We start from the raw sequence: 21,553 nt of genomic DNA, 5'->3' as shown, positions 1-21,553 counted from the left end.
ATTTTTTGAAGATTTTGAAGAATACAGGAAAATAAAGGCATCTGTGGAGGAATCGGTACTATTTACCACTATTTAAAAGAATGTATAGACACCTCAGAATTAAGAAAGAATGTAAAAGGTTGAAAATAATGACTTAAGCTCAGTACTAATGGTGCCAGAAAATCATAAAATACATGATGATATGATGTTGAAAATTGACATTTTTTTTATCAAAAATTTTACGTTTAAAATTGTTTGCCTTTCTTTTGTTGTGGGACGCACATTTGGAGGAATACAGAGAATTTTGAGAAGGTTTTCTCAAATTGTTGACCTGTCCCTCGTAAAATAGGATGACAATTGTAGGGGGAGATGAGCAGGAAGGCAAGGGAATAGACTACCTGTAGTTTAGGGCCAACCGCCTCGAAGAGTAAATTTGTCAGTAATATGGATGGATTCTGTCGATACTGCCTCATTCAGTAGTGGCTGGGTGGTTGGCTGTAGACAAGGAGAAGAAGTCATTATTTTGAAAATTTAAATTCTTGGCGGTATATTTGCATTTGGGGTGATTTGAAATTATAATTTTATGTGGGAAGGAGGAAAGCAGCTTTTTTATTATAGTTTTGGAATGAACTTTTATTTGTTCGTATTGTATGCGTTGTCTTATCGTTCATCCGATTTTAATAAAACTTTGCCAACTTCTCGCTTGTACTTGCACCAAATTTATAGGCATAGTGCAATTATCATATATAAAGTTAAAAAATATAATAAATATTATTTATACTTCTTTATATATCATTTAATTTCATTGTCGACAAGAAAGTAAATATTCTTTCTATCATTCCAAATTAAACAAGATAGCCATTTCAAAGGTTATTTTCAGAATTATTTCTTCTGCGGTAGCAATGCTCTAGGTGCCAGCTAGTATTCAATAAAAATGTTGGATTCATGCTAAAAATCTATATTTCGTAACTATTGTCCACCAATGCCATGCAAGATAGTTGGGGCTTCACCCAAGATCCATAATTTTATGCCGATGCAAGGAGATAAAACCGAAATTGGATAATATGCGATAACGTTTCGGGGAAACTGCTCCGAGAGTAAGAGCATAAATTCAAGAAGGAGAAGAGGAAGGATCAACTTAAATTAAGGAAATGACATAAGAAAAATCTTTTAGACATTAGTAGATTTGGAAAATGTTAAGAATAAAAGCTTATCCTAAAGAAAAAATTATTCATCATCTAAACCAAAGCCAGGATGTAATAAATAAGGCTACTGGGGTTATCAATATATAAAAATCAAGACTATCATTTTCGAAAATTGTACTTAAAAACAAAGGATTGGGTTGTATCTGCTTGGTAATGTACGAATGAAAATCATCCGTGTTTTTTCCCTCTAAATGTTAAAAAAAAAGATATTTTTTTTTGGCTTATAATGTTATTTAATCTCAGTGAGATCTACAACATATTTAGCATGTTTGAGGGTATCTCTTAATCATTTATAAAGCGATGGGAATGTGCTGATTGTTATTTTCTATATGAATATTTTAAATAATATAGCTTTTAAATGTAACGAAATAAGTGATTTCTGTATGACTTTGTCACCTCAGTGTTATTTCATTTCACAATGCCTCATTGTTTCACCTTTTTTTGGCCTTATCTGACCTGTTCATCTTAGCGTTATTTCATTTCACAGTACCTGATTGCCTCACTTTTTCATTCCAGATCCTGAAGTTTTGTATTACCCATTTATTTATTTATTTCACTGTTATTTTTTTATGTATTTTCAGGCCAATATATTTGTTTTAGATTTTAATAAGTATATTTTTCATAATTTACTCTGACTTCATCATTTGCTTTACGCAGAATAGCCAAATATAGCTCATGCGTCAAAAAAAAGCCGCGGGATTTCAGAAATTGCACAAGAAATTGCTCTATTTTATAATTTACAAAGTCATGTTGCAACATTTTCTTTATTATATTCAAGGAAGACAAAATATATCTGCGGATATCCGAAGATTTTGGATATTATTTACAAATTTTTGCAATTAAGAGGGTCAATTGTTTTAATTAAATATGATCTATATAAGGCATGTTTTCAATATATCCCAAGAATTGATGAAAAATATCTCGCTAATTCCAGATCCTTTCTCGGAAATCGCTGACTATCTGGTACCGAAACAGCGAGTGCAGTATTCTCTGTACATAGGAGATGAAAAGCCTGTCACGTACTCCATTCCCCTTAATGTGCCAAAGAATTCTACGGCTTTCGAAGTCATGGAAGTGGCTGAAGCAGAAGATAAAAAATACAAGTGATATGCTATTTCCTCTTCTTGTTTCTTTAGAAATCCTGTATTATTTAGAAAAAAAAATGTTAACAACTTTGATGAAAAAAATATTCACGTTTGATTCCCTTTATGAATTTTGTGCTTTTTTAAAACTTTTCTTATTTTTCTTTTCTTATGTTGTTTTCAATTTATTTTTAAACATTTTCGTTCGTATTATTTTGTTATTTTGTTAGGGATATTATAGATAAATCAATCACTGAATTAACATGTATCTAGTGATTCCTTTATCGAATTGTACTTCTAAGGACCTTTGTTTTCAAATGTGTTAGTTAACTAAAAGTCTTAAAGGTTTAATAAAAGAATATGAAAATATGTCTTAAAATTTGCTAGTTATAAAGTATTGTAATTGGTGTTCTATTTTCAAATAATACCGGAATTACAATTATATTATTCTTCTAAAAATAAGGCTTTCAATCAACGAATACAGTATTTCTTTTCGCGAATCGTAATTCTTTAAAACAAATGGGATTTTTCAGCTGTTAAGTTTTTTTTATTTAAAGTTTTTAGAAAGCTTTGTTACCCAATTTCACAATATCTGAAGATACTCTTCTTTTTGCAAATTATAAATAATGTTGGAATTTTTAGAAAAAAACAGTCAAAGGTAATTAGTTGATTTGATTAGCTGTTGATATTGTGATAGTAGTTGATGCGAAAAGCAAAGCAAAATAAAAAGAATGTGCATTTTTAATGAGGCAACCATATTTAATTATTCATTTATTTTTCAGCTTTCACTCATGAATTTAAAAGTTTTAGTTGTATAGAAACCAATTTTTTTCCTAGAAAATTAATTCACCGGTGTTTACATACATCTGCAGTTTACAAGGTGTGTTCCAATGAAAAGGTACGAAATGTCGTAACAACGTAATCGTTAACATATTTGCCTATGCCGCTATGGGGGAACGTAGCGAGACATCTAGGGATGCGATTGGAGTCTCCGTCGTAAATCGGAGTGCGGCTCTTATAAAGAGAACCTTCCAAGGTCAGCTACTTGTTGAATTCCTCGAGCACAGAAGAACCATTGACTCTGCTTTGTACTGTGAGACACTCCGAAGACTACTCAGGTTCATCAAGAACAAAAGGCGGGACTACTCACGGAGGGTGTGGTTCTGCTCCATGACAACGCGCGTCCACACGTCTGTAGGGTCACACACCCGAAACTGGCCAAGTTCAAGTGGGAGCAGCTCGACCATCCGTCCTACAGCCAGGACATGTCGCCGTGCGATTTTCATGTGTTTGGTCCCTTGAAGAAATATCTGAAAGAGAAGTGCTTCAACTCGGACGGCGAACTCACGAACGTTGTGAAGGATTGGGTCTCGTCACGCCCACATGAATTCTAGGAACAACGAATCGTTCGGTTCGTTAATTAATGGGATCGTTGTGTTCGGGCCTATAGTGCACAATTTAAATAAAGTCTTCATTTATACCCACAGTGTCGTTTCGTGCCTTTTCATTTGAACACCCCTTGTAAGAAACCGAAAATATTGTTATTGTTAACTAATAAATTTTATTCCTGTGTAAAAACGATTACTTTGGGGGGGGGGGGGTTACAACACATTTTTTTTAATGTAAATGATAATCCTATCATGATGAAACGATTCTACTCAATATCGACACTGCATTTTTTTTTTTATAAATTTTCAGTAAAAACTCACTATTTAATAACTTTTTTTCTAACCAACAGATATTAATGTAAAATTTTTTTGACATGAATAATTGTTCTCTGATTTTCGCCAAAATGCAACAGAGATACTTTCTGGTAAATGCTCGTTAATATAACACATTTTTTTTTTCTAAATTTTCTTTAAGATTTTGTATAATTTTGTTTTATATGATATGGTTCAGTTACTCATGAAGGAACATATTTAATACGAAAATTCAAGAGAAACATACTATTTGAGTGTTAGTAAATATATTTTTGTAAATTTTTGTGCAGGTTTGAATGGAAAATGACATCAGGAAAACTGTACGTCTACGAAATAGCGGGCATTAAAAACGATCCCGAGGCTGGAAAATTCTGGATGTTGTATAAAGATTTTGCTATGGGCTCCGAAGCCTTAACTCATTTAACTAAAGGTGAGAACATTTTTCTTATACTACAAACACAAAAAAATTGATTAATTCAAATAATTAAACCTAGTTCAAATAATTAACCCTAGTTCAAATAATTAACCCTAGTTCAAATAATTAACCCTAGTTAACTAAAGTTTTTTATAGATACTTAGGAACTACGTTAATGGAAATATTGTTTCTCTGAAAAGAACTTCTTTTCTTTATATATCTGCTATAATTTGTTTTTCAAATTGTATCAGTGTCATCCGAATCAATATGACCCGATACTGTTTTCTCATAAGTATACTTAAAATCTTGCACTGTATCTGACTATTCCAACAAGAATGGATAAAAATGAATTCTTACATTTATAGTTCCAGTTCTTACATTATTTATTCCTGTTTTTGCATTTCTTCTTATTACTCTTCATTAATTTAAGTTAAATTCTCGTATTCATTTATTCCTGTTTTTTGATAATAAACCAAAAAAACTCAAAACATATAGGCTTTTTCCTGTTTGGGAATTTGGAAAGAATGGGAAGCCAATGATCACCAAATTTACAACAAATGAATTTAAAACAATATTATTTGCTAATTTTTCTTTTAGACACAACGTTTGTGGCAACATTAATAAATAACTTTCCGGTTTATTTGAGTAACGGAAATTTTTCATCTCTCGATTGGCAATTGTCTGAATACCTAAGAAATACAGTGTTAACTTGCATTGTTTTTTAATCAAAGATGGAGCAGCCAATGATATAAAGTAAAGAAAAAATTGGAAGAAAGACCGGGTGAGAATTTGAAAAGAAAATCTTATCTGAATCTACTAGGTTGGCGGAAAAGCATGAAAAATTTAATCAATATTTAGATATTGGCGCTACAGTCAAAGAATGTTCTCATTGTGGGGTTTTGAGTTTTGAATTGGAAGTAGGCTGATCAGCAAATGAATGTTATCTTCATATAAATATTATGTCAGTAGAGTTTTAAAACTTTTTAACTGTAGTTGACGAATACTAGGTACAGAATCGCACAACATCGGGGTTAACAAGTGAAAGCGATAAGGGGCTGAAGCTCCCTAGTTTAATATAAAAATATCTTCCAACTGATCTTTCTTTGATGCTTTGGCAACTTAAGAATTGTTAAAATCTTATAGCGTTTTAAAAAATAATTTAAAACTGGAAAAGTTCCCTCGTCTGGTGGAAATATGTAAATTGTCTCTTAATATAAAATATTATTCACGCTAATAAACCATCAAAAAAGACATGGCATGCATATCAAATCAACACCGGTTCTCAAGAAAGCCATGTATTGTACGAAGCATATGTGTCAATATGTTGTTAAGTTGAGCCAAGAGTTATAGATGTTAATATAAGTAAATAGAAAATACTCGTAAGTTCTTATCAGTTCAGATGTTGTTGCTAAACTGTTCAAACCAACTCCTCGCTACGGTTCAGTTCACAAACGCAAGGAAAAGTATCTCCCCAGCTTGTAGATAATAGGCCACTTCGAAGTTCAAACATTCGAGACCAATGGTTATCATTTTGTCAGAAATGTAAGGCTTTACATTTTTTAATTGAATGAAGATGAAACCACTTCAAGTTGCTTATCCAAAATTGAAAGATCATATTGTAAACATTTTTAACCATCTCTTGATTTGAAGAATTAATAACATCGATTCCATGGTACTTGAAATATTAGATTTCCGTTTAGTTATCTTAAAGTCTCTTTAGCGATTATTACTAGGGTTGTCCCGAGACGGCCTCATAATTTTCAACATCGAGGATTGTACCTGGTGGAAGGACGGAAGGTGTACAAGGAATCCGGTGACGATAATTATACCTGAACAGTCTACCCCTCATCAAATTTTTGTACCATGCCAACCGGAGGACTTGGTTAAAGACGACAAATTTAAAGTGTACTAGACTCGCATACATGATGAATCTTGAATGGAATAGGGTTTCAAACTCGGTATCCCCCTTCTTATAACTAGGCCAACACGAAAATATGGCATCATTTATGTCTGAAGAGCCCCTTATAGGTTCATGTTCGCTATTATTGGAGATAGATGCTAAATACATTATCCATAAAGTTAAAGTAATTACAACAGTATTTTATGGTTCTTTCAGGGTTCTATCAATATTATTTGGAAATCTGCGAGAGTTTGAACACTATCCTAGAAACCTTCAAATAATATAGTGCTGAAAAAAATTTACAATCTTAACTATATACTTTAGTTTTTAAATGTTTCGAATCATTTTTTTTTTCGAAATTTCAAATTCAAATAATGAAATATCGGGGTAATTCAATGTATTAAATAATCCATTATTTTGACATTAAATTTATTTAATTGTCTTTGAGAGAGGAATAATTTCTTATCATTTATACATTCAATAATTATGATGTGCTCATGTTAATTTTGAAATTTTAAGATCTAAGGTTCTTTTTAAATTTCGTTTGTTTTCATTTTCGTAAAAGTCGAGAAGAGTTATTAAAACCTTTTCTTTTTATAGGTCCAAATGAAATTATTATTGGATACATGGAACATCTGGTTTGGTGGTACAGAACAGCAACATTTTGATGGATATAGAAAATAAATGCTCCGAAATTTTGGAATTAATTTCTTCCATAGCAGAGAAAATATTTTTTTTCTATGACTGAATAGAATTAAATCAGTGCTTGATTTTAATCATAAAATTTTGAAATGCATGTGTAATTCTGAATATTAAAATTCTTCTGCTACATGAAAAATGAGATCTATTATCGTCTATGTCATCATTTATGATATTCATCCTTTCACAAATTAATACTTTTAAATAACATTCATTCATATATTCATGATTTTAAATAATTCGTAATTCGTGTTTTATGTTAAAATACATATTATAAAAAGCAAATAAAGTCTTCAATTTATTCATTTACTAAAAACTCTTAATAGAGACACAAAAAAATTTAATTCCAATCGATTATTACATTTGACTTGCTTATTTCTGTTTATTATACCAATATTAATTTTTTCTTAAAATATTCAGTAGAAAAATCGACCTTTAAATAAAAAGAACGATACAATTTACAAAGTGATGGACAAAGCTCTTTTAAGCTCATTAAATTCTAAACTCTATCTTGTACCTAGAGAAAAGAGACTATGCTGAATTTATTGAGATAGATTAAAGCACCGTACCGGCGAAATAAGGGAATAATTCAAAAGATTCAAAAGTATAGGAGATGGCATAAAAAGTCCAATAGAAGTATATACACTGTACTCTAATAAAAAAAAGAAAAAATATTTATGGAGCATCCGTAAAATTGACAAAGATATTTGCAATTAAAATTATAAACTTTCCGAGACTTAAATAAGGCTTTCGTCTTAAAATTGATAAACGTTTTCTTCGAATATCCCTCTTTAAAGTGCATCTTTCAGATTTTGTTAATTATTATTTTTGTTTACTTTCTTCGTTGCTGATATTGCTCTGTACCATTTCTTAATTCAGAAAACTTTTTGATAATATAGGAAAAAGTATTTTTCAATTTCTTACTGACATTTTTTTCAAATCATGAGAAATTCATAATTTTAGTCGCCAGTGTTACAGATAACTCCACTTTTCCCTTTTTTTTCCTTTCTTTTTTTTTTTTTTTTGTTATTATTATGGAATACTATACATATTTCTATTGGATTATTTTATAAGTTATTTCGAAGCAAGGGACACTGTAAGACCACTTACCTTAATAAATTCAGTTTAATCATTTTACTATACTTACACGTCACTTCCCTTGCGATCTGAGACACCGTTTAATATAAAGGCTCAAAAAGACTTTAGTGATGACCCTGTAAAAATTCAAAAAATTCCTAATTAAAAAATTTTTTTTAAAATTTCGGTTTGCGCGAATATATATTCGATGTTGCTATACATATATTCAATATTGCGCAAATATACAGGGTGTCTCAAAAAAATGTATACACATTTTAGCAGCTGATAACTAAGTTATTTCTTCTTTCTTTACTGACTGAACCCATTGAACCGAGTGATGGCAGACAGACTTGAATTTGAAGAAAGGAAATTTATTCTAAAATGCTACTGGAAGTATGAAAATGCAGTAGAAGTGCAAAAACAATTTAAGCGGAAGTTTAACAAAGAACCACCTACACGAGTTACCATCACTCGAATTAGAGATAAGTTTGAAGCTGATGGAACTGTTCAGGACGTCCATAAACCTGCAACACTTGTTCAATTGAGGGCAACCATTGAACATGAATGTACGAATATCCCAAGGGAATTGTTCCATCATGTGAGCTTTTCCATCGCTTCGCGTTGTCAGCAGTGTCTGGAGCAGAACGGATATCAGTTTGAGAACATGCGATAACAAGACAATAGAATGATATTTGCAGAATCTTTTACATGTTAAAAATTATTCGAATTATAATGACCCCCAAATTTACAATTATTTAAAGTGTGTATACATTTTTTTGGGACACCCTGTATATTCAATGTCAGAAAGATATTGAATTTGTTTTCTCATGTTTAAAAAAAATAATTTAAAAAGTAGTATAAAGAGTGCGCTCACGTGTGATAATGAGACGTAAATTAGGCAGACACAAAGAGACAAAGAAACAAATCACAATAATAAGAACTGGCCATTTATTTTAAATTAAAAGATGTTTAGCATGACAATAAGTTCAAAGTATTAGGAAATAAATTGACTACGCCTATAACAATTGAATGTAGCATGACGATCTCACTACAGACAATCTGTCGAATGTCATCTTTCAACTCCATCGTGATAGTCGGGAAACACTATCACACAGACTTAAAATATCCTCACAACCCGAAGTCTACAAGGGTCCTATCTAATGTTCAGTAGGACTACTTATGCGCAGAGCCTTGAATTATCACTCGATATTCAATGAAATTGATCAATGGGAACCTCTTAACTTCACACACAAAGTGGGACAACCTATATGAAAGGATCTATATTTGCAGCAATCTATATGAAGGGAATGCCTGTTTTTCTGGTCGGTAGTCACGCAAAAGAATAACATATCGTTCTGCAGTGATTGTGAAGTTTCTCAGTCTGATACATGACCAAGGATTTTTTAAAGAGCTCATAATAAAATGAGAGTGAAATCATACCTAACAGTCGCATGAGGTTTGGTCAGATACAAGCGAGAGTTTGACTTTGCCCATATACAATTGATCTGTCTATTAAAGTAAGCACGCAGTGAAAAGTGGAATTCATCCGTTCACATGGCGTTCAGCAACCATTGTACGTCACTTTGCGTTTGTGTCAGAACCCGTATGGTAGAGTTTAGACTTTCATCCGTATATACCAGCAATAACGGATTAAGTACCCGCATCTTGTTCAGATACAAATCCAAGAACCAGCGTAGAATACATAGAATCAAAGATTCTGAAATAAATTTTATCTTTTACAGTTACGAGCAATGTTTCTATCCGTTCATTTGTGGACTGTCAGTTTTCCGTGGCATTTTTTACAACATAGACGTAAACCCGTTAAGGATAGTCTGCTTTCTTGGGAACGATTCTACAAACTCCCTGTTTCTCAAAACGTTATACCATATTCAGAAGCCCATTCATTAAAATGAGATTTTATGCGCTTTCAGGCTGTTCTCTGAGAGAAATTTTTACAATATGGTAATTACGGATTCACCATATTCGTAGAAAAGTTTAACTCCCAGCACTCGATCTGGCAACGATAGAATACTGCCAGAATTGAATTAGGAATCTTTTTTTTTTGGTTGCTTTTGGAATCTTTTTTTACACGAAATAAAAATATCCTATATTTCTCTTATTATATTCCAGCAAACTGAAATGCTTCCCTAGTATTGCCTTTTTATAATATTTTTTTTTTTGAAATTTCCACAACTATATGACACACCCTCTACGTAAATAAAGAATGGTAAAATTGTATTATTATAATTAGAAATTTCTTACGAATTAGCGACTATATATTCAATAAAAATCCAAAGTTATGCAAAATATTAAATAAAATAAAATTGTTTCTGAAACTTCCTTTCATGACGTAGGAAAAGATCTTTAAATTCAAGAACGCGCAACTACCTTAAAGTTAGCGAAACATATAGGAGAGGCGAATAATAAAAGAAATTCCTAAAAAGTTTGAAAGCGAAATTAAAACTTTTGTTACCTATCAATCCATTGTTTTTTCAGGTTCAATCCTTTCAGACCCATTTTCACTAGTGTAGTTCGTTGGTTAGTCAAGTAGTTTGTCATCTGGCATGAAATTTGTTATGGAATGAAATGAGGAAAATGTAACAATCCGAGAAACTTTTAAGTCTTCTCGCTTATAGGAATTGCATCAGCTTGTAGATTATCTGAATTATAATCACCAGTTAAATTGTGGAATATGTCCAGAAAGGATAAACTTTTGAGATATTTGCTTATTACTGATGTATACTTTTGTTTTAGATTATTTGAAAGATTTTTTTCCTTCTTTTTCTTCGCTTTTGAAAATTCAATAAAATCTTGTAACTTAGTCATGGCTAAACTAACAAAGGGGACTTCAAGATCCATGCTGAATCCTTATTCAGAAATTTGGGCACAATATTTTTATGAATATTTATGATTAATTACAGAAAATAATAATTGCGGAATAGTTTTCAAGCCAGTACCAAACAAAACAAAATACCATCCACTGATAATGCAAATTATAACAGGACATCTGTGGAGGAATCGGTATTGTTTACTGTTATTTAAATGAATGTATAGAAGTCTTAGAACTAAGAAAAAAATCTAAAAGTTGAAAATAATGACTTAAGCGCGGTACAAATGATGCCAAAAAATCTTAAGGTACTGAAAGAGAATGATATTGAAAATCGACAGTTTTTTTTTTATTCCAAAAATGTAAAGTTTAAAAGTGTTTGCCTTTTTTCTGTTGTGGGTTGTACATTTGGAGGAATACAGAGAATTTTGAGGTTTTCTCAAAGTGTTGATTTGACGCTCGTAAAACAAAATGACAAATGTAGGGAGAAATGACGAGGAAGGTCAAAGATTGACCACCAGTGGCTTAGGGTCAACCTCCTCGAAGATGATGCCTGTTCGAAGAATGTGTCAGTAATGTGGATTGATTATGTTAAAGACAGCAGCCGGCCGCAACAAATACTGTCGAGACTGCTTCGCTCAGTGGTGTCGGGGTGCTCGGCTGTACACAAGAAGAGGAAGAAAAAGTTCCAGCATGAAAAACGAATGAATATGTTTCAAGAGAGGGAAAAAAAAAGGTTGGGAATAAATCAAAATTCTCTTTTTATTTTTATCGGCATCATCTGCTGGATTCAAATTCTTTCGAATCCATCTAATTAGATGCAGTCGCACAAGAGCAAATATCTAATATGATATGCTAATAAGATGACTCTAATTAGGATATCATTAAAATTTTTTTTTTTTTTTTTTTTTTCTTATCGCCGCATATAGACAAGTAATTTTGGAGTTGTCGGTTGATTGTCGTTGTGTGTGCTCAAGTAGATGTGCGTCCCTTGATAAGTATGTTTTTTTCTTTTTCTTTTTGGTTACAGATGTTAACCGCATTTAAATAAATTTCAAGTTAATCAAAATCGTCATCGTGTGGATCTCTTTCTTAAACAGGTGGTTGTCTTTTACAGATGATGCATTATTAGGACCATGTGAAGTCATGTAATATTAATTAGGTTTCGAAGCTTAAATATATTAAAAATCTTTTATTTAATTTGCTACTATTTATTTTTGAGCCTCCGGGGAAGTCTCTTACATGAAAAAGATGTGTGATGTATTTTGCAATTGGACATCCTTTGAAATATCCATTAAATCCTATCATGACCTTCTATTGCACGAAGGACACAAATTAATTAACATTCCATTCGGTTAGTATACCTCCAACAGAATCAATATCTTAATAAATATGAAGATAATAGAAAGTATGAAAGTAAATTATAATCATTAATAGAGTGTATTTTTTATAATGATAGTTAAAGTTTTAATGTTCGTAAAATAAGGCCAATGTTTTTTTACTGTCTTAACATTACTTCAGTGTATTTAATATTTCAAGATGGTAGACAATTGAATCGGACACAAGAATAAGGATACGAAAATGTAACACATGGGCAAAAGATGAGTATCAATTATTTATTTCAATGTATTCTAACATTAAAAATAATCCCACTCTCCACGGTTGGGAAAATATGAAATGCGGCGTTTGTCAACATCCATTCTCTCCATGAATCAAATAGTTGCCGTTTTGTACCACAAAACAAGGTGTTCTCCGTCACCCATAATAATTTCATCTGGACCTAAAAACATGCAATGAATTTTTAGTCTTATGACAAACAATATAATGAAAAAGATATTGGATTTTAATATTTTATAATTATTTAAATGAGCATTATTGATTGTCACTACTTTTATGCTTTGAAATATATAACTTTACTTTAGTGAAAAGTAATGAAAAAAATTAACTTTAAAATGAATAAAATAATATTGGGGTGCTAAAGAGAGGTGCCAAAACACGAGTCGATATTTAATATGCTATTATTCGTCTTATTTTTCATGCTGAGGAAATTTTTTATAAGACTTAGTTTAAACTCTTGAAACTTTGATATAATTTCAATTAAGGTTTTTCTTCAGAAATTGAGAAGCAATTGCATTTTTAAAAAATTTCGGGGGGGGGGGGAAGTATTTGTATGTTTTTTTTATAGTAAAAGTGTTGTTACTTTTCAATAAATCTCAGCATGGGTCTTGAAGACAGCACATTTATTAGACATCGAAGAGAAAAGAACACAGGTATTAAAAATTACGCACACAGCATCATGTTCAGCAGTTCGAAGGAGGAATGGTGCCGGAACGAAGCAGAAGTGTAATCACACAAATATTCTTACGCGAGAAAAATGGTCCGCTCGCTTCATCCCAACACAAAAAGTAATTTATTTTTTTGATAAGTAACAATTCTACAACAGATTTAGAATTTAAAAACTCTTATGCAATACATTTTCTCTATTTTCAGTTGAAATTTTGAAGATGTTTGTGAGATTTATCATACATAACTAATATGTTTGAATTATTTAAAAAAGAAACAAAAAAAAATATTTTGAAATAAAATTAATTAAATAATAATTTGTCACGAAAATACTGTATTTGGAAATGTTTTACATATAAAGTCAATGTAGAAGAAATTTATCTGAAGAAATATTAGAAAAATACTATTTATGTGCAGGAAATATTATTTATGGTATTATATAGAAAATATTATATAATTACATAGAAAATATTATTATATAAAAATATTATACGATTATATAGAAAATATTATTATAGAGAAAATATTATTTATGAAAAGAATATCTAAAATGATTGAAAGCATTTTAAATAAATATAATATCCAAAATAATTTTAAAAGAATCAAAACATGCAGTTTCTAAGTATGAGAAAATGTTTTCACCTTTTGTTAAATGAGTTAATGGCTCAGAACTATTAGCAGTGCCTACATACAACAACCAAAATCTCCCAACTTCAGGATCATTTTTGATGTTTCCTATTTCGAACACATACATTTTGCCCAATGTCTTCTTCCATTCAAACCTGCAAAAGGTAATTTTTAAAACTTATAGCATCTAAAGTAGGAAATGTGTTATATACAAATAATAAAAAAAATTTCGGTGCATATCAATTTTATTTTTAATTCTGTGAACAATCTAATACACGCATAAGACATTCAGGACATATATATCGAACTTCGGAGAGATCATACTCAAAGTAGTTAAGAAAGTAACAAAATTTTCCTTTAACGAAACAAGAAAGAAAAAACGAATCACTGATTATTTTCGAATAAATATGTATATCATGGAACTTTTTTAAACTAACTCATTCATATTTTGTGCAAAATCTCAGAGATAATAACATAAGTTATGTGAAAACATGATCAATGATTGTTGATCAGATATGAAATGAAGACTGGATGGTAAAATTGTAAGTAATTGTTTTGCGATCACCGAGAATTCTAGAAACGACTGCATATATTCATTTGAGGCAAATATATTTCATTTTTTCTTGTATCTTCTCACTTGTGATAGAGCAAATGTTTTACTAGTTGCACATAAAAGTTCTAATAAAAATCGAATTGCATTTCCCATCAGCAATACTTATAAAATATTCAACAATATAAAACATCAAAGCAATACTTTCTTTTTATTTTCTTATATACGTAATATAAATAAAGTGAGGTAATTGTCAAAAAATTCGAACTTGAGATTTTGATGAATCCCCTTATTTTACCCCTTAACTGGGGAGGTGCGGTCTACGAGACCGCATTTCATTTACACTCAAATTAAATTTTTTAATGAATGTATTTGTATGAAAAATTGCCACTATATTTTGTACATATTTTTCTTATTTAGATATGTTTTAAAAATTTTTCAAAATATATTATCATTGAAAAAAGTAAATGCGTTTTAACATACATTTTCTTCTCAAATTACATGTTACAATACATAATATTCTTAAAAGACATATTACTTTTCATTTTTTAAATCATATTTATTTTTACAGTATATGAAGTTATATAGAAGACAATATAATGTAAAATTCAACAATTATATGAAAAATAAATAAGTTGATAATGGGTAAAATTGGCACCTTTTTTATCGGCTTATGTGACTTTCATAGCACGGTTTTCTAGGGTATTTTAAACATAGAAGTTAAGAACTAGTATAAAAATCAACCTATAAATTCTGTATATATATCTCTTGGTATATTAATTTATTTTATAAATTTTTCAAAATACATTATCACTAGAAAAATTAATTATGTTTGAACCTACATATCAGAATCAGTTGAATGTGAACTTTCATCGAAAACCTCTTTTGTATAGTTATCCTTATCACTAAAGTCACTTACTGCTTCATTTAAAAGTGTCTGGAGCATTGCTTCATTAAAGGATCAGTAAATCGGATGATATTTCAGGGCCCAAGCTTTAGCGCCAAATGCTAAGCCTTGCTTATCACTGGGACACTAACAGGGAGGTGCGGTCTAAGAGACCGCGCTTAAAGAAATAACTGAATTATTTAAAAAAAGCATCCGCTGAAATCGATTGAAAAAGTGCATGTATATTAAAGGTCACAAAATAGGAAGCTACAGGGTCAATCTATTCAATTGAGCTAAAAATAGAATAGGGGTGACCGAAAATCCATCGCTAGTGGTCTCACAGACCGCCCATCCCCAGTTAAGGGTTAAATATCCCTCAGTTCGAAAAACATATTTTTGAAAAATGCCCATCCGTTTGTCTGTCTGTGATAAATAAAAAAATATAAAGATAAATGAAATATATAAGATATAGGAGAAATAAAAGAAAAAAAACTTTGATATATATATATATATATATATATATATATATATATATATATACACACGCACGCGCGCGCACACACACACACATATATATATATATAGCCGGTCTGTCTTCCGACTGTTCGAATAAAAGTTAACTCGATAACTATATAACAAAGAAAGATAGGTAGATGAATTTCGGTGCACAGATTTAACAACTATATTGTTGACGCCTTTCATAGTTTGAGCCAAAAACAACAATGGACTGACTGTCTGCCGGTCTATACTTTTAGAAATGAGTAAAAACGATAATTCAAAAACACAATAATTTAAATATATCAAATTTGGTATGTGAATTTATGACTACAAGTGCAGTTTCGTTTCAATCGGTTAAAAAAAACGTGTCTAAAACAAAATTCGATTTTTGGATACTATTAACTCACGCCCAAGTTTTAATCGTCAAAACTCTCGCCAATAATCACATGATAAATTGAGTAGAAATGTTAAATTCATGCCAAAAGTTAATTTTTTTGCCATTATCATACAAGGCGTTCTCTAGCATGCCAAGTTTATTAGAAAGTATGCGAGAATATTTTGAGGACATAACTCCCACTGTTTTCATATGGTAAAAAGCACGAATTAACGCTTATATATTTGGTTCATTTTTATCTATTATGCTACCCTGATGCTAATATTTAATAATGGAAGGTTAAAAATAAATAAATATGCGACGCTTTATATATAATATTTTTATATATAATATTTTTCCATACCAACTATTAATACCAATCTGATATGGTCTATCTTCTTTTCAAGCAACATAATACAAGCATATAAAAATTAACCGAGAAAAAGATTTTCAGTTATTTATGTTCGAACCTCTAGGAGAATACCCAAACTCATAAAAAGATGAAGAATTTTTTTATTTTTTTTTAATTAACAGGGTTTATTTTCTGAATTGAATTTTAAACCAGTGGCAGGAGTCTTCCCGGAAGTTTCTCGCATATTCTAAAATAAAGGCATTACTCCTCTTCCCTTTGTAAAAAATTGTGGACTTGAGAAAGCCATGCAAGACATTACAAAACATTAATTATGAAATATCGATCTTTCACGTGATCCTTGCATTTTTTCTGAATCTATCGAATTTATGTATTTTGGACGCTTTCTTTTCAATCTATAGTATCAAAAGTTTAACACGATTATGTTAGAGTCAAAAGATTGCATACCAAATTTTATTGATTTACATCATTGCGTTTATTAATTATTGCACTTATATGCATGCTAAGCCATAGATTGACAGACTATCAACGATTGATTGATTTCTTTGGAAATTTGATAGTTTAAATTTTAATTTCTAAATATGTGTGCTAAATTTTAATTATCTAGCTTTTTCAGTTTTGAAATTATCAATTTTACTTTTATTTGAACAGCCAAACAGAGATTTGATATTTGATATTCAAAATTTGATAGAAATCTACAGACTTATTCTAAAATACATATACGAAGTTTCATACGTCTAATTAAAGCATTTTCTTAAATATCCTCTTCAGAGAAAGACATAAGGCAAGCAATGTGTTTTTTGAACTCAGAGAAAGTGTACATTCGTCAAAATATCGAATTCGAATTTTATGAAGATTTAAAAGCTTTCTCTGTGCGTCGTAAGCCAGAAAGTATCAAAATAAAGCGCAATTCAAAAGTAACACTCTGAATTTCTTGCTTTATTACTTTATTTTTATTGACGTACTTCATCTACTATTTCCACTGTTATCTAAAAATCCTGAAATGTCAATTCCAACTCTTAACAGCTCATATCTCTTGAGAAATATTCTTTTATTTCTCATTCTAAATTTTCAATTTATTCTACGTAATTAAAATAGAAACTTTCAAATAATATTTCTTGTATTAATTTCAAAATTTATGTAAATAACAAGTTTCTATAAGATGCTTCATTTCAAGATCAGACTGCATTGAAATACAATTGCTGATTTAAAAAAAAGAAAACATTTGTGAACGGATCAATACATTTTAAATCAAGTATATTCATCATTCCATCATTTTTTCTAGATATAATGGTAAACTTCTAGATAGATCTTCTAGATAAATTACTTGTATTTCCGATCTCTGGTTTCAGCCAGTTCCATGACTTTGAAAGCTGTGGAATTCTCTTGGATTTTCAGAGAGATGGTGTGAACTGTGGGATTTTCGTCTCCTACATACAGAGAATACTGCACCCGCAGTTTCGGTAGCACATCGTTAGTGATTTCCGAATAAGGATCTGGAATCAAAATTATATTTTTAGTTACTTGTTTTTAAATGTAACGAATAAAATATATGATATAGATCATATTGAATTAAAACACAGCTTCCTAATATTGTAACGAAATTTCCCGGGGTTCGTTTGCATAGTGGGAGTTATATGGTGTGGAGAACGCTCAATCAGCAGTAGAAAATAAAGCAACGACGTTTATTTACACGAAGACACACAGGACAGCACAAGGACGACAACTATATACAGCACAGAAGACGATTGTCTTCAGCCGAGACGTGCAGCATACAACAGCAGTATACAACAAGACTCTCTACTGCAGACAGTAGCGCACAGCTTAGTTCATCATAGCTTGACTCCGTCGCTGCTCCGCTTATCCCTGGAAGACCAGTTCTTTAACGTCGCTTCCGACTACGACGAACCTTTGACTCCACTGGTCCACGACTACCCTCTCAATTCTCGACCACTCCCCAGCAGCTGCAGCTCCTTTTATAGGTCTCAGGAGGCAGGGCTAGAAACCTCTCAATTAATCAGGAACTTTCGAGGCGTATCTCGGCTCCTACTGGACGGTTGGGAAAATTCTCGATGTTTCGGGTATAATCTATTTTGGCGACAAAGTCGCCAAATGGTCGCCAAGTTTGTCTCCAAGCTCTGGGACCTCCTATGGAAACAACTATGCTGGGAAGCAGCATCACAAGTTCGTAACAATATGTTAAAGGATCTGAATGGCCGGACCGTACGCAGCAGCATCACTGGCGGGAAATATGGTTGATTCCGGCCATAGTACAATTCTTCCCATGAGAAGTACGTCCCAGTAGGAGGTAGCTGACCCCAAACATTTCGGTACTCACCATGATGGCGAGTATGCCGAAAAATTCTAATTTTCATTGGTGGATGCATAAAATTATTAGTCTACTTCAAAGGAAAGAAACCTTTATCGTAACATATTGCCGCAATGGACAAAATTAGAGAAGTATGTATGTAAATAGTGAAAAATACACAAATGACAAAGAGGAACCGAGTAAGTGTTTGGAGTCAAAATTATATTTTAAAATATTTTTTTTAATATACCGAATAAAATATATGATCTATATCATATTGAATTAACCCCTTACCTGCCGAGGATAACTTGCGAGATTCGGTCCCCAGTGCCACGTATATATACGCCAGAGGCAGTTAACACTTTGACTTAGGGAGACGTATATATACGTCCCCGGCAGGCAAGGGGTTAAATCACAGTTTTTCAGTACGTTAAAAAATCGGAATGACCTCCGACACGACAGCATCATTGGCAGTAAATATGCTTGTATCATAAGTTCCATCATCGGCCCAGGTACATCCCTTATTCTACCCCGTCAGATCCAAGCAGTAGTAGATCCCCATCATTTCTGTATCTACCAGGGTGGTGAGAACCAACCCCCACGCCAGAAGCTTCTCATCCTCATTTGTGCCCCTCCCCGGTGGGAGTTTCTTAAATAGTATTTGGAAGCAATGTCCCGACATAGCCAGAAGACATGTGGGAAATTCTTAAATAATATACAAAATCTCAGATATTCCACAGTAGAGGCAAAAAAAATGTTTATCTACGTCAAGGGAAAGAAACCTTTATAGTAACATAATGCCGTAATTGACGGAATCGGTGAATTAATTATATGAATAGTGAAAAGTATGAACAAATGACAAAGGATCCACTAATAAAGACAATTTAAACGTTTTATTTATTACATTTAAAAGCATAACTATTTGAAGTGTTCGTTAAAAGAAACTGTATAAAAAAATGAACATTTTTGCAAACTTTTAAAAATGCTTGTGCGAAACTCTCAATAATATTGAGAATGCCACAGGCGTTTTCACCAACAGTGGAGATCTATGTCATGAAATTCTCAGTTGGGTTCCATGCCGTCTACTAAACAAATGATTTCAAGAGATTCCAGATGAAGAAATGAAACTCATTATAGTGAATATGGAGGTATGTCAATGTGGTTTACATGTCTAATCTAAAGATCGAAGTAAGTAGCATGAAGGTAATGGTAAGCATCGTTGAAATTTTTTGGGAATAAAACACGAATGAGACACAGATCTAGTTAAACTGTGTTCAAGATATTTGAGAGGAAATCTAATATGATGTCTTTTACAAGAAAGCATCGTCTATGATATGGATGCGACCACGAGAGGTAATCATAAAAACCATCTCTTCTCATGTAAATACTTAACTCCTCTTCTAGACTAGCAAGATGTTTTGAAACCTCATTAAACTCATCGCTGAAATTTACTGGGAACTCAAAACGAATGGAGCACAGATCTTGTTAAACTGAGTTCAAGATAATTTAGAGGAAATCTAGTATGATGTTTTTTACAAGAAAACAAAGTCTACTATCTGGATGTGACAACGAGAGGTAATCATCAAAACCACCTCTTCTCATGTAAATACTGAGCTCCATTTCCAGACTAGCAAGAGGTTTTGAAACCTCATTGTAATATGTTTTGAAATCTTATTAACTTCATCACTGAAATTTTGTGGGAAGTCAACACGAATGGGTCACAGATCTTGTTAAACTGTGTTCAAGATATTTTATAGGAAACCTAGAATAATATTTCTTACAGGGAAACAACATCTTGGTCTGGATGTGATGAGAGATAATCATCAAAACCACCTCTTCTCATGTAAATATTTAACTCCTCTTCCAGACCAGCAAGATGTTTTGAAACCTAATTAAACTCAATGCTGAAATTTATTAGGAACTCAAAACGAATGGAGCACAGATCTTGTTAAACTGTGTTGAAGATTATTTAGAGGAAATCTAGTATGATGTTTTTTACAAGAAAACACCGTCTACTATCTGGATGTGACTACGAGAGGTGATCATCAAAACCACCTCTTCTCATGTAAATACTGAGCTCCATTTCCAGACTAGCAAGAGGTTTTGAAACCTCATTGTAATATGTTTTGAAATCTTATTAACTTCATCACTGAAATTTTGTGGGAAGTCAACACGAATGGGTCACAGATCTTGTTAAACTGTGTTCAAGATATTTTATAGGAAACCTAGAATAATATTTCTTACAGGGAAACAACATCTTGGTCTGGATGTGATGAGAGATAATCATCAAAACCACCTCTTCTCATGTAAATATTTAACTCCTCTTCCAGACCAGCAAGATGTTTTGAAACCTAATTAAACTCAATGCTGAAATTTATTAGGAACTCAAAACGAATGGAGCACAGATCTTGTTAAACTGTGTTGAAGATTATTTAGAGGAAATCTAGTATGATGTTTTTTACAAGAAAACACCGTCTACTATCTGGATGTGACTACGAGAGGTGATCATCAAAACCACCTCTTCTTATGTAAATACTGAGCTCCACTTCCAGACTATCAAGATGTTTTGAAACCTCATTGTAATATGTTTTGAAATCTTACTAACCTCATCACTGAAATTTTCTGGGAAGTCAACACGAATGGGTCACAGATCTTGTTAAACTGTGTTCAAGATATTTTACAGGAAACCTAGTATAATATTTCTTACAAGGAAACAACATCTTGGTCTGGATGTGATGAGAGATAATAATCAAAACCACCTCTTCTCATGTAAA

The 21,553-nt window shown here is 31.7% G+C and overlaps 2 protein-coding genes across 3 annotated transcripts in view; one reads left to right on the top strand and one right to left on the bottom strand.

Moving 5' to 3' along the window:
- Positions 1–7,089, top strand: part of LOC129968816 (cobalamin binding intrinsic factor-like) — a 33,478-nt gene extending 26,389 nt beyond the window's left edge. The window contains exons 8-10 of one of the 2 annotated variants that reach the window (XM_056083095.1): positions 2,119–2,287; positions 4,257–4,396; positions 6,882–7,089. In XM_056083095.1, coding sequence (XP_055939070.1) covers positions 2,119–2,287; positions 4,257–4,396; positions 6,882–6,949 — 377 coding nt within the window. In that variant the 3' untranslated portion in view covers positions 6,950–7,089. The remainder of the gene's footprint in view (positions 1–2,118; positions 2,288–4,256; positions 4,397–6,881) is intronic. The other variant, XM_056083086.1, reaches the window with a different exon arrangement.
- Positions 7,090–12,532: 5,443 nt separating this feature from the next.
- Positions 12,533–21,553, bottom strand: part of LOC129962937 (uncharacterized) — a 43,973-nt gene continuing 34,952 nt past the window's right edge. The window contains exons 9-11 of the mRNA XM_056076943.1: positions 17,799–17,967; positions 13,810–13,949; positions 12,533–12,664 (exon numbers count right to left, since the gene is read on the bottom strand). The gene's annotated coding sequence lies outside the window, so the exon portion shown is untranslated. The remainder of the gene's footprint in view (positions 12,665–13,809; positions 13,950–17,798; positions 17,968–21,553) is intronic.

Source organism: Argiope bruennichi, chromosome 1 (assembly GCF_947563725.1).
Source record: "Argiope bruennichi chromosome 1, qqArgBrue1.1, whole genome shotgun sequence".
In the NCBI taxonomy this organism is placed as follows: domain Eukaryota; kingdom Metazoa; phylum Arthropoda; class Arachnida; order Araneae; family Araneidae; genus Argiope; species Argiope bruennichi.
Note: the sequence above shows the minus strand (reverse complement) of the source record. Positions and strands in the feature narration are given on the sequence as shown.